General features: G+C 37.8%; 1 protein-coding gene across 2 annotated transcripts in view; it reads right to left on the bottom strand.

Annotated features, from left to right (window-relative positions):
- PLPP1 (phospholipid phosphatase 1) overlaps nt 1–16,999 on the bottom strand; it is a 128,598-nt gene that overhangs the window by 87,751 nt on the left and 23,848 nt on the right. The window contains exon 2 of one of the 2 annotated variants that reach the window (XM_032626432.1): nt 2,949–3,103. The exons of the other annotated variant lie outside the window; for it this stretch is intronic. Coding sequence (XP_032482323.1) covers nt 2,949–3,103 — 155 coding nt within the window. The remainder of the gene's footprint in view (nt 1–2,948; nt 3,104–16,999) is intronic. 2 annotated transcript variants of the gene reach the window in all.

The raw sequence follows: 16,999 nt of genomic DNA, 5'->3' as shown, positions 1-16,999 counted from the left end.
TATTATTAAACATAAGTGACAATCTTATTCCATTTCACATTTAATATTTTTTCATTAAATTTTTCTATCTATATTTATTAAACTCCTGTTACATACCAAGCAATGTGCTTGACACTAAGGATACAAGTGGAGCAAAACAGACTATTCTTACCCTAGCAAAGCTTATTGCCTTGCCCAATTGGGGGGAAACTGGGAAAAGGCAGCACGGCACTTATGTCAACATGGAAACAAAGGAGTTAAAGTATTCAAGTGTGGGCAATAGGGCATTTTGATACCAGCTTTCTGGACCAGTACAGGAAAGGGTGGCACGAGAGACTTGTCATGCCATAAAACCCAACAAACACCAATGTCCTCCTACAGTGCAGGACTCTTATGGCCACTTTTGCCATATATAACACTTTACTTATATATTACTTTACAGCTTATAAAAATAAACATATTACTAACCCATCCATTTCTTTTTCTTCATAGCAATTTTTTATTACCATTTAAGTAGCTACTCAAAAATTTAAAAAAAAACTGGGCCTCATTTACCTCCTTTGGGACAGTCACCTAAAGAAATATGATTTTTCAAACTATATGCCAAAAACAAAGAACTTGAGAAAATCCATATATCCACAGTAAACGATCTCCCGCATCTTCCCAAATATTGCCGAATCTCAAACTTTAGAGATGCAGTATTATATAATAATTCAATCCCCAAAACTTATCCTGTATTGTCTTTTTCCTCAAACATTAACAAAGGAAGTAAAAGTGATTTTAAAAAAGTAATCTGAAAGCAATTAGAATACCAAAAATAGGGGAAAATATTTCTTCCAAGTTGTATTTTATCCTTTAAAACTGTGAATATTATCTACTTAATATAGCACACTAATAATACTTGTAGCAATAATCTACATAATAATCAATGCTAGAAAAATACTTGTGCTGAAATACAAAATCCTGGGGTTTTTTTTGTTGCATTCACACACACCACAGCAGTTGAAAAGGATAATCCAAAGTCCATTACTCTAAATTTTGGTTTAAAAGGCTATTGACATTTCTGTGTTTTTTACAATAATCACCAAGAATGATGTCGCTAAAATCCCCAATCAAAAATGGGAGAGGCTTCCCTGGTGGCACAGTGGTTGAGAGTCCGCCTGCCGTTGAAGGGAACACGGGTTCGTGCCCTGGTCCGGGAAGATCCCACATGCCACGGAGCAGCTGGGCCCGTGAGCCATGGCTGCTGAGCCTGCGCGTCTGGAGCCTGTGCTCCGCAACGGGAGAGTCCAGAACAGTGAGAGGCCCACGTACCGCAAAAAAAAAAAAAAAAAAAAGGGAGTAATCCACATCCTAGAGTAAGAGAATTTTAATAGGCAAACACTTCATACAATGGAGACATAACAGGATTTCAAATAACACATTTTTTAATGAACTTAAAGGTTTTTTTGCACATTAAGGTATGTTTACATAAATGTTCTTCCATCTATCTATATGCTTTCCTGCACATTGTTTCATAAGGCTGGTGGCTAAAATAGAGGTTACCAGTTACCATGGAATTTACGTCTTAGGAAAAATGTAAATATTTCCTTAAACTAACCCCAAATTTTCCTTCCGTTTTACTCCTATAAAAGTGGCTTTAATCAAATTAGGATGCATAGACTGCATGTGGAAATATTTAATATATCTTGAAACATAACTAAATCCAAGTCCCCTTCACCTTCAGAATACTGTGCTAAATACATCACCAAAAAATAAAATAATAATTTGCTAGCCAAAAAAGGCAAATATGAACTGAACTCAGATATGAACTGAAAAACCAAAGAACAAGGCTATTATTCTTAGCCAATTTGGGGGCAAAATAGGGAAAGAAGCCAGTCTGTCCTACTGTGGAAATAAGGCTTCAGTTTGCTAAAACAATTTAAAAAATGTAAGTCAACTATCTGGGGAAGGCAACTGACGAGAGACAAGTTGTCAAAAGAGAAGTATAGCATGATCTCCTGGACTGCCAAGACACTCAAGGAGGTAAATCTTTATTCTGCTTCTTCTCATCCATTTCCAACTCACACAGAGAGACACAGGGCAAGGTGCAGGAATCCGAACCAAGGATAGAGAAAGTAAGCACAATATCTCAAGTGCCAACCTTAAGCTAGTTTGTGAAATTTAACCTAGAAGCAAACTGTCCAATTATTTAAAGTAATGAAACCCAATATTAACCTACAAACTGATGAATAGTACCACTTAAAAAACAGTGATATAGGGCTTTCCTGGTGGCGCAGTGGTTGAGAGTCCGCCTGCCGATGCAGGGGACGCGGGTTTGTGCCCCGGTCCGGGAAGATCCCACGTGCCGCGGAGCGGCTGGCCCGTGAGCCATGGCCGCTGAGCCTGCATGTCCGGAGCCTGTGCTCCGCAACGGGAGAGGCCGCAACAGTGAGATGCCCGCGTACCGTAAGAAAAAAAAAATAGTGATATAGTTTTGATATATTCTGAGGATCTTCTTTTGCATATGTATTTACATTCTTTCTGATGAACTGTATTCTCAAATTTAACAAATAAATCTATCTCCGTTTTTGTGGCCTCAATTTCCACTTAACATGATAAAATAAGCATAATCTTAGTTTCAGCTCTGCCATAAAATAGCTTACTGGGCTTGAGCAAGTATCTGGGCCTAAGTTTCTTCACTTGTCTACTGAAAAGTGTTGATCCAAAATTACTTAAATGAACTCTTCATTCTAAAATAATCATTCTATAATTCTTTATGATGACATCAAGTTATTTGGGGCAATATCTCCCTTTAACTGGAGAAACACTGCCCTGGACTGAAGCAGTGGCTATATTCTTTAAGCAATCATTCACCACACCAACTCTGGTGACGACAGTACTATGGATTTACCCCCACCCCAATTCGATCACTTCATAAAACCTCCAGCACAACAAACCCATCACTACCTACTTATTCATTTACTTACACAGGAAATGGGTAAACCAAGCCCCACTGTGTTGAGGACAGTGGTTGTGATGGTACTGTCATGGTACGGATACTGGATGCTGTTGTCTTTACAGAAAAAGCCTCTCTGAAATGGATATATTTGGCCCAAATTTAGAACAGCCATAGGCATGGAAGCTGTTAGGGAAGGGAAAAAAAGACACACATGGTTAAATTCAATTCACTTCATTAGGAAGTAAAGTCTACTAAATGGGATGCAAATCTCAACCGTATTTTGCCCTTTCTGAAAAAGGATCACTATTCCATTACATCCAAGAGTAAAGACTGAGGAAACCATGCATTTAGCTTGTCCACATCAGCCCCACCTTTATCAAGTTTAAATTCTCTTACTTGCCTTGACCTCTGATTTTAGGGACAATCAATAAAGGAAACCCCAAGGGAAGACAGCAACATTGGCCCATGAAAAAATAAAGTTGAGAAAACAGGAAGGTTTTGTATTTTACATGTTGTTCGTAGTTCATTTTTAACTGAATTGCTCAATACATTAAATATGTTTAAGAAAAAAAGGCAAAACTCAGTAAATACATTTAATAATCAATAATACATCATAACAGCCAAATGCAGTCAAAGAGGGAAAAGATACAAAATTTTGTTTCATATTAAAATTTAAATTAATAGGGTTAAAAAAAATAGAAACTGTAAGTATATTTGATAATAAGAACAGAAATAAGTCCTTTGTTTTCCAAAGACAAATTAAAAATGGTTTTTATTAGCCCTGGTAAGGCTCCAAAATCACTTTAACAAGTTATACAGAAATAATGTTCATTTGAAATTTTTCACCCAAATAAAATGAAAGACCAAAGAGAAGTTAAATAACTTAAATTAGTAATTTCTTAGTATGTTTAAATTTACCACACTTTTAGGCTTTGTTTTATACAATTCAAACAGTCAAGCATCTACTTACTATATCCTTGATACTAGAGTATGCCAAACATAGAGGAGACAATTAGTGTAAAACGGGCACTCGGTTCAAGGGCCTAAATTGTACATGTAGCAACAGAAGGCATACTCAGGAAGCAGTTTCAAAAGTAATAATACTAAGACAGATTTTTGAGGGATGATGAAATTGTTCTATATCTTGATTGTGATGGTAATTCCACAACTCTAAGTATTTGTCAAAACTCACAGAACTGTACCCAAAAAAAAGTACATTTTACTATATGTAAATGTTAAAAGGAATACCATAAAAGAGAAAATATGACTAATTTCTAAAATGATATAAAAGGCCCTATAGGAATTCAGAGGTCAACGTGAACTGGAGTAGTTAGAAAAGACTATTAGGGCTTCCCTGGTGGCACAGTGGTTAAGAATCCGCCTGCCAAAGCAGGGGACACGGGTTCGAGCCCTGGTCCAGGAAGATCCCACATGCCACGGAGCAGCTAAGCCCATGCGCCACAACTACTGAGCCTGCGCTCTAGAGCCCACAAGCCACAACTACTGAGCCCGTGAGCCACAACTACTGAGCCCACATGCCACAACTACTGAAGCCCGCATGCCTAGAGCCTGTGCTCTGCAACAAGAGAAGCCACCACAATGAGAAGCCCGCGCACCACAACGAAGAGTAGCCCCTGCCCGCCACAGCTAGAGAAAGCCCACGTGCAGCAACAAAGACCCAACATAGCCAAAAACAAATAAATACATTAATTAATTTTTTAAAAAAGACTATTAAAGAACAGGCAACTGAGCTGAACTTGAAGCAGCAGGTAAATCATAGGCAATAGGGAGGGCCTCAAGGAGAGCACTTAGGTGGTAGAGGGATGCAAGAGCAGCATGAGGTCACACCAACAAGAGTACAGAGAGAATGAGCAAGAAGTTTTCAAGGTACATAACATTTTATAGCGAACATGTACTGCGTGCTCACACATGCCAAGCACTAGGCTACACAGATTAACTCAATCCTTACCTCAACCTTGTGAAGTAGGTAACATCACTTCCCCCTTTTTTCACATAAAATTATTATGAGGCTTTAAGAAATGAGGAACCCTGCTGGAACTAGTAAGTAGTGGAACCAGGATTACAACACAGGCTATCTGTTCCTAGAGTCAGTGTATATATGATGTCTCCCATGGAGGCAAGTGATTTGCTAAATTAACAGAATTGTGATAAGGAAGATGATTTGGGTGAGGGGTACCTGTCCTTTGAAAAAGCTTATTCAGTATAAAGTACATGTTATGTTCATAATAAAAACTCAACGTTAATGAAACAAAATCTTCTTTTCTGCAGATTACTCTTAATTCCACAATTGTGTGGTTTTTAATGGGAGGAAGAGAACCTGAGATTTTGGGGTTTAACAAAAAGAATTATATTTTTAAAATACTGGCCTAAGAAAGGACTTATCCTGTAGGAATAAATAAAATATCACTGTCCTCTTTTGCTCAGGGTTAGTAACACAGTAAAATAAGGGGTTTTTAAAAATTAACTTAAAAAAAATTAGAAAGGGGAGCATTTAACACAGCTTTGAAATAATCTACTAATTAAGTGTTAAGTAGTATGTTGACAGGGAAAACAGAAAAGGACACATGAAAGAGTGTTTTGAATATGGAAATGACTCAATTTGAGGACTGGTCACAATTGTTGAGGCAGACCTGAAGATGACACTTCAGGCTTTTGGAATAGGGAGAATGATGGTCCCATTGACAAAAATGTGAAGTTGGGACAGGCAGCTGGTTTATGATGAAAGAAAATTAGTTGAGTATTGAAAATATTGCCTTTGAGGTAATCTGACACCTTAAACGCTCAGCCTCATCTTTCACTCTTCCCCATGTAGCTTACGGCTCCAATCACACTGAACCATTTGCTGTTGCCTGAACATACTATGTTTTCAAAACCTTAGGTACCTACATATATGTTCAGCCTTCTGTTGGGGATACCTGTCCCCTTGTTTCCCTTTCCCTGATAAGTAAGGCACTCCCTATTTATCTGCCCCATGGCACCTTGGACACACATCCATTACATAGTATTTTAAACTGCTTTTTGCATTTTGTCAGCAACTTGAGGACAAAGACCGTAACATTCTTGTATCCTTCGGACCAGGCACACAGTTGGCTCTCAGTAAAAATTCACTAAACGGCGAAAGGAATATAATGCAGGATGAAGATAAGAAGTAGAGACAGATTTGCAGATTGTTGGCATTGGAGGTGGTAAGAAGCCAGGAGAATGAAACAGTCTTAGAGAAAGCCTAAAGTCAAGACTAACAGAGATCAATAAAAACAGTCAGGTAAGGACTAATATCCATAGTGAAATCACGAAAAGAGATTGCAGGAGAGAGAGGGAGAGGAGATGATTACATGCTCTAGAGGGCAGGGGCTGTGTCTCTCTCATTAAGCAGAACATATTGACCATTCTTTAAACACAAGAATGAACAACAGAGAAGTAAGACAATGTTGTTATACAAAAAGCCAATGAAAGTAGCTTAGAGTATCAAGTCTGTACTAGGTTAAATGTAGGACGTCAATGCTAAGACATCAAGAAGAGTGAGAACAGGGCTTCCCTGGTGGTGCAGTGGTTGAGAGTCCGCCTGCCGATGCAGGGGACACGGGCTCGTGCCCCGGTCCAGGAAGATCCCACATGCTGCGGAGCGGCTGGACCCGTGAGCCGTGGCCACTGAGCCTGCGCGTCCAGAGCCTGTGCTCCGCAACGGGAGAGGCCACAACAGTGAGAGGCCCACGTACCGCAAAAAAAAAAAAAAGAAGAGTGAGAACAGAGTAAACACAATGAGGTCTGAGGAAAAAAGGTGTCATATACACTCTGTGAGAGAATATCTTACACCACCTCCACTAACACCACATCTTTATGAAGAAACTTCAATAATGAGCTTCAATATTGGGTTGTCACTGTCTAAGCATGAATCTCTTTCTTCAAGTTAAATATATCACAATGATTTCCTCTATTACTCATGTGATTTATATATACACACGCACACTACTATGGGCTGAACTGTGTCTGTCCCCCCAAATTCTTATGTTGAAGTTCCTACCCCCAATTTTACTATAATTGGAGATAGGATTTTTAGGAGGTAATTAAGCTAAATGAGGTCATAAAGGTAGGGTCCTAATTCAATAAGATTGGTGGTCTTATGAGAAAAGGAAGAGAGAGAGAGAGATCTCTTTCCACATGCACGCATCCAAGGAAAGGCCATGTGAGGATACAACAAGAAGGTGGCCATCTGCAAGCCAGGAAGAGAGCCCTCAAAAGAACCTGACCATGCTGGCACCCTGATCTCAGAATCCCAGCCTCTAGAACTCTGAGAAAACAAGTTTCTGTTGTTAAGCCACCTAGTTTTTGGTACTTTGTTATGGCAGCCCAAGCAGACTAAGACACACACACACACAGGCATAGCCATCCCCACAGAGTAAACAGACACCTCTACTCTAAAAAGCAATGAAATATTCTCTATCTACACAGAAATTATTTTCAGTGGTAATTTTTTAGGGTAGTAATAGAGAGTTCTGTGTCAAAGTTAGTATTATAGGAAGATTCTTCTCAAAACAAACTCTTTCACAGAACACAAATATTCTTTCCTTAATATATAAAGGATATAGAAACTATTTTTGACACTAATCATAATTCTAGGGTATTTTTCTCTTAATTGAAATTCCCTTAAGAGAAGTCACTTTTAAAAGTTCAATGCTGCTAATAAACAGATTTGTTAACTACTGTATGTCTGCTCTTACCGCATCTTCTCTAAGTTATATTGAGGAAGATAGATAAATGAATACCTGGAGATAGATACATATATATATACATATATATATATTTCCTATATTCTTCTCCAATTAAGTAATAATTGAAGTATCTCCCATTTTATATATAGTACATAGTTCCTTAAAGACAGGTTGTTACAAAATATTCCAATGGAATAAATCTAAAATGCATATTAAAGAGAACCAATGTTAATTTCTAATATGTAGAAGCAAAGGTAAAGAAAAACAAGTCCTAAGTTTACGTTTTGAAAAGAATGAAATATAAATCTAGACATTATTAAAGTAAATATACTGACTTCAGTACCCACTACACCTTTCCCTATTTTCTCAATTTCAGACATCTAAATAAATATTACGCTATACCACAGGGAAATTCAAGTGTCCATCTTCTTGAAAATCTCCCCTCATTATTCACTCAGACATTTCAATTTCTATGACACGGCAGCCACAGTGCCAGGAAAGGAAAAAGAAAAAAAAAAGGGAAGGGCTAAAAACACTAAAAAAGGAAAGGAATGAAAAAGACCTCACCACAAAATTTTTAATAAGAGAGAGATAAGCGCTACTGGAAAATAACACAGCTGTAACTGCAAACAGAACTGAAGCTTAGATGACTTAGACAATGTAGCAGTCAGGATCGCAGCAGGAAACAGCACCCTCAAACTGGGGAACTTAAGAAGAGCTTAATAAGGGACTATTTACAAGTTATGGTGAGGGCAAAGTCAAGAGATAGTACAACCTTCTGAAGCTGCAACCACTCCTAGACCTAGAAGGTTCAAAGAGCTATGACCTCTGGGAGAGCCAACATGACAGAGGAGTTGGCAGGAGGACTCCAGGAGAAGAAACCCCACTCTCCTTCCAGTGCTTCCCATTCTTCAAACCCATCTAGAAGCCAAAGGGCAAAGTGAGCCTCTTAGTACTGAGGACAAGGCAGACAATGATGAGAGCAGGTCCACACAGGGAAAAAGCTATCTAGAACCGGGAGGCAGAAGGTAAGACCAGTCAGGGTCTCAGCATGAAATAGAGTCCAGTAACTAAATGTAGATAACTCAGGAGAGTTTAATAAAGGGACTTTTTACAGAATCTATATTCAGACTATATATTAAGAAGTTTGGACTCTATTCTGTGGGTAACAGGAGACACACAACCCAATCTGTGCCTTAGTGGGGGAAAAGACTCGGAAAAATTGTATAAAGGATAGAGAAGTGTGAAGTTAGAATAGAGGGAGGGCTTCCCTGGTGGCGCAGTGGTTGAGAGTCCGCCTGCCGATGCAGGGGACACAGGTTCGTGCCCCGGTCCGGGAAGATCCCACATGCCGCGGAGTGGCTGGGCCCGTGAGCCATGGCCACTGAGCTTGCGCGTCCAGAGCCTGTGTTCCGCAACGGGAGAGGGAAAGTCCAGAGGCAAGAAATACTAGTGTATATGAGAGATGTTGAGGGCTTGAAATAAAGAAATAACAGTGGGAATAAGAAGAGACAGTTCTAAAAATGTTTAGATTTTTCCCCACAGAACTACAGACCATGTCTCTGTATATGTATATATGGATGTGTGTCTATGTCTCTCTTAAATTCACACACACACACACACACACACCCCCCCCCTATCTTCAACCTTTGGTATCTCTACAAAATACATTTTCCAATTGTCCTTTACCCTGAGTAGATTACTATCTGATAGACTTCCCTCCACAATCCTGCCTATAGTAAGCACTTCAAGGAATATATGTTGAATGAATAAATGAACCAATGAATAAACAAGCATGCAAAAGCCTCTGAGGCACATAATAATAATTTTGTATAACTATAAACTTAGGTCCTGAAAAGTTTTAAGTTATTTTTCTCTCCACAAGACCCAAGTTAAAACAAATAAACCAAGAAAAGAACAAAAAACAAACAAAACTGGTTAATGATCTTAAGTCCAAGAACATGCTAGGGAAGCACTTCCAATTCTATATTCTAACAATTATTTCTCAAGCTTGTTTTCCACTGGGAACACAAAGTGCTAACAAATAAAGATAAAAAGACTGATATACCCACGTTAACTGCTAAAAGAAATTTACGATTCACAAATTCCTGGAATCTTGAAGGCAATTTTTGTACAGTCCAGCATTATCTCCAAAGCAAAGCTTAAGACATGGCTATTGCAGAAGCACTTCTCTCAGGAGCACCCCTTACTCTTTTCTCAATGAAAAAAGGAGCTGGGGCCCCAATTCAACCTTCTTTACTGATCCACCCAAAACAGAGGGTCCACAAATTCCCACAGGAAAGCAGAAGGATCAGATTTCCAGATGAAATGAGGAGTATAAAGCAATAATACTTCAAAATAGGACTTTACAAATAATTAACAATCAGCTCTAGATCCATCTTTTCCTAATCTCTTCTCTAGAACCTACAGAAACAATCAGACCTGAAATTTTATCACAAAGCACACAATAACATATCCTACTCCATAAGAGAAGTGTTGAATTCCCAATCTCAGCATCCATTCTATAAATCTTCAAAGTTAGCAAAGGACTTTGTTCCAAGATTCCCATGTAAAACGTTTTCATATATTGTACAACTTTACAGTACATACTATACTGTGTCCTCTCAGTTAAAAGGATAAATCATAATGTGGTCTCTTACTCACTAGGAAATATCTGCTCTTACCAGAAGCACCTAAAATAGTTGGGGTAGCCTAGCTTACAAGACTCTTAAATAGCAACCCTGCTAGTCTTGTAGTAATTTATAAACCTGAATCACAAAACACAAATATGATTAAGAGAAAGGTTTGCTTTATAGTGAAAAAAACAGTTAATCATCTTCCATGGCCTTTCTCATATATGTCCAAAAAGAAGAACAGAAATTAACATGTATTGAGCACATATAGGTCACTATCATGCTAAAGCAGCTGCACATACACTACTACTGTATATTATCTTCATAAAAAACATATTTATGCTTTAGATGTCCTACCATAAAATCTGGGGAAAATATTTTAAACCTAATCAATAGCATGAGTATGAATCATATATATAGAAAAATATGTACATGTATATATTGTTTAGTAGGCAAACTAATCTGTAAAAACATTATATTTAGTATAGCTTCATTTATATAAAACAAATTACTTGCATTTATGTCTAAATATACATTGGAAAGCCTAGAATATATAACCAACTTTCAAGTAGTTATTTCCAGATGGTATTAATACAAATCAGGTAGAAAACTAATTTTCCACTGTATGTACTTCCATGTTTGAATATTTCATAATAAAACAAAAGATCATGATCATTAATTTTGAATTTTAAAAAACACTTTATCACAATGAAACCTTTCTCACTGTGTTTCCTGAAATTGTTATACATGCAACTTAACTGAAAAAGTCCCATCTATGGTAAAGAGATTGTTTGAAACCAGGGCAAAGGAAAAGGCCTACTTTTCTATTCTGTTTAAAACAAAAAACAAAGTAATAGTAACAAAGTAACAGAAATTACCCTTTGGCTTTTAAGCCTGATTGATAAGCTCTCAGAGAAGTAGGCCTACAGTGAAATTATTACTTTTGGGGGTTTTCCTCTCTTGAAACTTTTGAGAACTACAATGATTTACCACATATGAAGTAGGTAGATCATAACAACTATAAGTTTAATATCTCCTAAAAAGTGTACAAAAAAAAATTCCAAGGTCTAAGGTTTTTTGACATTAGAAATTTTGTTACAAAACATGCTTATCTTATAGGCAGTAGAAATAATCTAGAGTGTCATCAGTTTAGTAGAAAGTCATCAGTTTAGCAGGGGTAATCAAATACAAGCCATAATGAATATACTTATTTTAGTCACCACTTCTTGAAAAATCTTATAAAATAATGGTACTCAGGCAGATCATTCTAAAAGGGTGGCACTGTCTGTTTAATTATGTAATAAGCAAAGGAATATTACTCTAGTGGGTAATATTAAACCTCAAAATTGATTACATATTAATATAAACCATCAGTCTGATGGAGGAGAGAGGAAAGAAAATAAATAATTTCATTTAGGGCAGTGTCTAATGAAATTTTCTGTGATAACAAAAGTAACCAATACAACATGCTGTCCAATACAGCAGCCACCAGTCACACTTGACTAATTAGCACTTGATATGTGGCTAGTGAGAATGAAGGACTAATTTTTTTATTTTACTTTAATTAATTTCATCTTAAATAGCTACATATGGCTCGAGGCTTTCATAATGGATAATGCAGATTTAGGGGGTTAAAAATAAACTAAGGTTGAGAGCCATCAAATTTCGTTAACACTTAATACACAGCAAAACTAATTTTGATTCCCTAACTTAAGAGGAAATAATTATGAAGTACTTGAGTAAACATAGATTTAACTGTGAGCCAATGCCCAGAATAAAATTCCCCTATGTGAATACTTTTGGCTTGCTTCCTTTAAAGAACCTGTCCCTGCTGCATCCCTCAAATTTAAGAACCCTGAATTGGCTTCTCTCTCCAGGCAACTAACCTTCCTATAAGGGGAAGGAAGAGGGCCAGTCAAGTTTGTCGGGGGTACTCTCCTACCTGGCTCACCAACCTCAAATCTTCCCATTCTTCTGTCCTGGGGTAAGAAGCCCTTAATCTCTAACCCAGCAGAGTGCCTCCTTGGCTCTGGCTGCCCAAAGCCCGCCTTTACAGCGCCCCAACTGCAGAGCAGCTACCAACTGCTTCTTCTTTCTCCCAGAATTATTCCTACCCTGAATGGAGGCCATGAACACTCAGCTTAGCTGTATACAGATAATACTAATCAAAGGCATTTAGGTTTTTGTAATTCATTCCAAGCAGCACAATACTTATGTTTGTAAAATACAATATAGTTTTAAGTTTCACTTCAGTAAAAGCTAAATTCTGTTCTTAGTACATTGCCTGATCATCTGCTTCTAACCTAAGGAATTATAAGGAACACTCAATCTCTCTCAAGTGGGTAGTAGTCATCACTGTTAGAACAGGAAAAAACAGAATTCTTTCCTGGTAGGCTTCTCAAGTTATCCCACATAGTGAAGTCTCTAAAGTAGCAGTTCTTAACTTCTTGGGGTTCACAGACCCCTTTAAGATTCTAATGAAACTATGGACCCTCTCCTCAAAAACACATGAACTTTTGCCATATAGTTTCACAACCTGCGTGCACACACACACACACACACACACACACACACACACACAAATGGTCATCTATGGACACTTCTACTATAAAAGTATATGAAACATAAAATTAATATCCTGAAGTCCACAGACCTAAGTGACCAGTAGAATATGACCTCAAAGAAGCTAGAATTAATTCAACCTGATATTCCTACATCTTCCCTTAATTCTCCTTCCTCCTTCCCCTCCTCCCAATTTTACCCTCTTCCCATCATCCCTCGTTGCTCTTTATACTTCATCTCCTTATTTGGCTATATTATAGAACTAAAGTCACTTTTAGTATTACTTACATACTTATTGCAATATTATGTTTCCTGTTCTAATTTCAAGAGTCACAGTTTATTTCTTTAAAGAAAAGTACAATATCAGTTGAATACCTACTGTTTGCCAGATATTTGCCTATCTCTAACAATTCTACAAAGGGCAAAGAAAGAGTATCCCCCTAAATCTGCATGTTTGAAAACTTCCAAGTCACTAAGTCATAGAAAAGTTAAGATATAAATCACAAAATAGTTTGATATGAATGAAAATATGACAAATCAAAATTTAAAGTATAAAGTTAAAATACTACACGTGAAAATGTAGTCTTAAATTTATACATTAGAAATTAATGAAACAAACATTCAACACAATAACTTATCTTTTAAAAGCTCGAGAAAGTGAAAGAATATAGGAGATTAATGAAATAGAAAAAGGAAAAATCAGATCAATTGGTCAAAAAATCAGATCAATAAAACCAAATGAGTTTTTTTAAATATAAATTTATTTATTTTATTTACTTATTTTTGGCTGCATTGGGTCTTCGCTGCTGCGCGCGGGCTTTCTCTAGCTGCGGCGAGCGGGGGCTACTCTTTGTTGTGGTGCACAGGCTTCTCATTGCAGTGTCTTCTCTTGTTGCGGAGCACGGGCTCTAGGCGCACAGGCTTCAGTAGTTGTGGCTCTCAGGCTCAGTAGTTGTGGCTCACGGGCTCTAGAGCACAGGCTCAGTAGTTGTGGTGTACGGGCTTAGTTGCTCCACGGCATGTGGGATCTTCCCGGACCAGGGTTCGAACCCGTGTCCCCTGCATCGGCAGGCAGATTCTTAACCACTGCGCCACCAGGGAAGCCCCACCAAATGAGTTTTTATAGGTTAACAAAATAATCAGTCTTGCTCAAGTTTAAGAAAACAAAACACAAATACAGCAAATTATTAAAAATTTTAAACGGCACTAACTATATCTCTGAGCTAAATTTTATCAGAAACTCACAGATGTGAAGCAACTCACCCAAGAGTACACAGCTCTTGGGTGTGTACTAAGGCAGATACCAGGATTACCCAGTTGGTAAAGAGGGAAGCCAGGATTTTAACAAAAAGTTCCTCTTCTTTTCATATCATACCACCTCTCTTTTAGGAACGGACACTAACCACCAGGGTCTCAGTTTCTTAGCTACAAATGAAAAAGAAGAATGACATCTCTCAGGTCCCTTTTCAATCCATGATTCTATGAGCTTAAGCTGGTCTGTGTAGAGACAAACAGCTGATTTCCTTCTGTTGGTTAGACTGGGGGTGAAGGTGGAGTTGCTCTGTGTGACCTAGCATATATCTTAATCTACTACACTTGGGTTGATTGAACCATCCTAATGTGTAAGTACACTTTGAGGCAAACTATGGAAGAGAAATAAGAAACCTCAGCAAAACTTACAAGAAAAATAAACAGCAAACTTACAAGAAAAATAAACAGTGAGGGAACTGCTTCTAAGAGCCGATCTTTTACCAAAAAGGTAATGGATAAAACCCATATGTAAGAAATAGTCTCCCTTCCAAAAAAAAAATCCAGCATATATATAAATTTAACCATGTTTGTTCATTTCTCTACATGTATATTTGGGTCTAACAAGTAAGTCTACAGTTACTTTCGTAAAATTTGCTTCTACAAACCCTTTCATTTTCTCCTTTTAGAAGTCCAAGGTTAAAAGTAAATAAAATTTTTTTGGCTCTTTACTACTTTGTGTTACCTGAGCAGTTTTTAGAAAATTCTATTCATTCCTAATTTAAGGAATGTTCTTTATTTGTTGTCCAATTCAGTTTGAACAAAATACATTTTGGAGAGAAAAACATGCAATATTTTTCTTGCTTTCTTTGGAAACAGGTGTTGCAAATCTTTCCAGAATCACACGAAAAATCTTCCTGCCAGTTGACAGGAGTTGTATGTTATTTCTGAACATACAGGGTTTTCTTCCCCTTCTTTATAAAGGATCATTAGATGTCCAAAAGTAAAGAAAGTCATTCAAAATTTTACCAACTTAACTAAGTGAAACTAATAAGTCTGCCAGGTAAGATAGCTTGTTTCCTCTACAGATCAAATGCAGAGACTCCTTCCTGATTCTTAGTCCTGATCATTTGACAAATGTTTCATGTCTAGCACAGCTAGACATTCATATCTGACACTCAAGAGAGAATGCAGAGTAAAGATGAATATCTGAAATTTCAATTATAAAGGGGATAGCTGAAGCCATGAGATTTTATGAAGATCAGAGAAAGTGACAACAACCATAATGTTAGAAAGAAAAAAGAAAGACAACATAGCCAACTAATAAGCAATGAACTACCAGTTAAGTAGGATAAAGAACATGAAAGAACAGTGTCAGGGAAAATGAGGGGGCACTTTTCAAAAATGTCAGTAACAGTTTTTACTTAACTCCCTGACAGTATGCTAGATGGTCTTTAATAACTTTAAAGGGGAAATGTTATTACATCATTTTGAAGATGAAGAAACCTGCCCAAGGTAACTTAGGTTGCAGAATTAGGATTCAAACCTCGGGTCAATGAGGCCGTGAGCCTTCTGGGTTCAGATCGTCTTAACAATAGCAGTTGCCACTTAAAAAGCTAAGTAGAAAAAGAACACACAAGAGGTAACTGATGAATCCTGATAGAAGGACTGCAGTACTCTCTGAGTGAAAACAGAAAAACTGAAAAGAATTAGAGAATGAGAGTAAGTGGGTAGAAACTTTTAAATGCCTTGTGATAAAAAGGAAGGAAGGGGGAGAACTTGGTCTATACCCTGGGCAAAAGAAGGTTAATGATTTTTTTTGGTCTTCTCTATGGTGCAAAAGATGTGATAGTGAGCTGATGTGGTAAAATGCAGATGGTGGGAGAGGAGGACTTGAGAATGAGGATGAATGGATGGAGCTGGATCCACAGGAGGTGAGAGGAAACGTAAGCATACACAAACGACCAAGACTATCAACTCATCAAGAGCAGGGCTGGCTAGTGTTGGGGTTTTTTTTAGTGTTTCCTGTTTGATTTGTATTGCTATGCAATGTAGTCAGGTCCTGGTTACTCTCTGGGGATGTCATATCCAGTTATTAGTATTGGCTTCACCCTTTCCCCCTCCCACACTCCCCTGGGCCCTTTGGCCCTGATGAAAACAGTGTGGCAAAAGGGAAGAAAGGGGGCTGAAACAGTGTGAGCACCTCTATGGGTCTGGCACCATACTGAACATTTAACAGTAATTTTCATTTAATCCTCAGAATACTAGAACACAAGCTCCAAGAAGGCATGAATATGTTTGTTTTGTTCTCTGATATACCCCAAGCACTTAACACTGTGCTTAGAACAAGGCAGGCCCTCAACAAATATTTGATGAACAAAGAGTCACCTTGGTATTATTATCCCCATTTTAAAGATGAGAGGATGACTCAGAGAGGATAAGTAACTTAAAGTCACACATGTAATAAGGGTGAAATTTTAAATGTTTAACAACTAGTACTGCACCAGCGCTGGCCACCACTCAGAACAGATGCCAGTTGGTGCTGGAGGAGCTGGGTTCTGCTTCAACCTTTTAGTTGTGGGATCTTGGGGAGGTCCACGGGAGGGTTGTGGGCAGGGGAAAGGAAGACTCAGATGTATACTGTCTACCAGCCTTGATAGTAAGTGATGCATCCAGGATTCAAACATGCACTTATCTGACTCTAAAGCCTTCTAAATGAAGTGGGAAACAGTACCATTTGCTAAAAAATGAGGAGAGCAGGAGATAACTGGAGGTTTAAATAGAGTAGAAAAAAATATTCAGAATACCTGCAATGGGAAACAATTAGTAATGAATTAAAGATTGATACCTGAGGTCAGTCTGTTGCCAGACAATTTAAAAAACAAAAATAGGATGATCCGACTATA

This window comes from Phocoena sinus, chromosome 3 (genome assembly GCF_008692025.1).
Source record: "Phocoena sinus isolate mPhoSin1 chromosome 3, mPhoSin1.pri, whole genome shotgun sequence".
Lineage (NCBI taxonomy): Eukaryota > Metazoa > Chordata > Mammalia > Artiodactyla > Phocoenidae > Phocoena > Phocoena sinus.
Note: the sequence above shows the minus strand (reverse complement) of the source record. Positions and strands in the feature narration are given on the sequence as shown.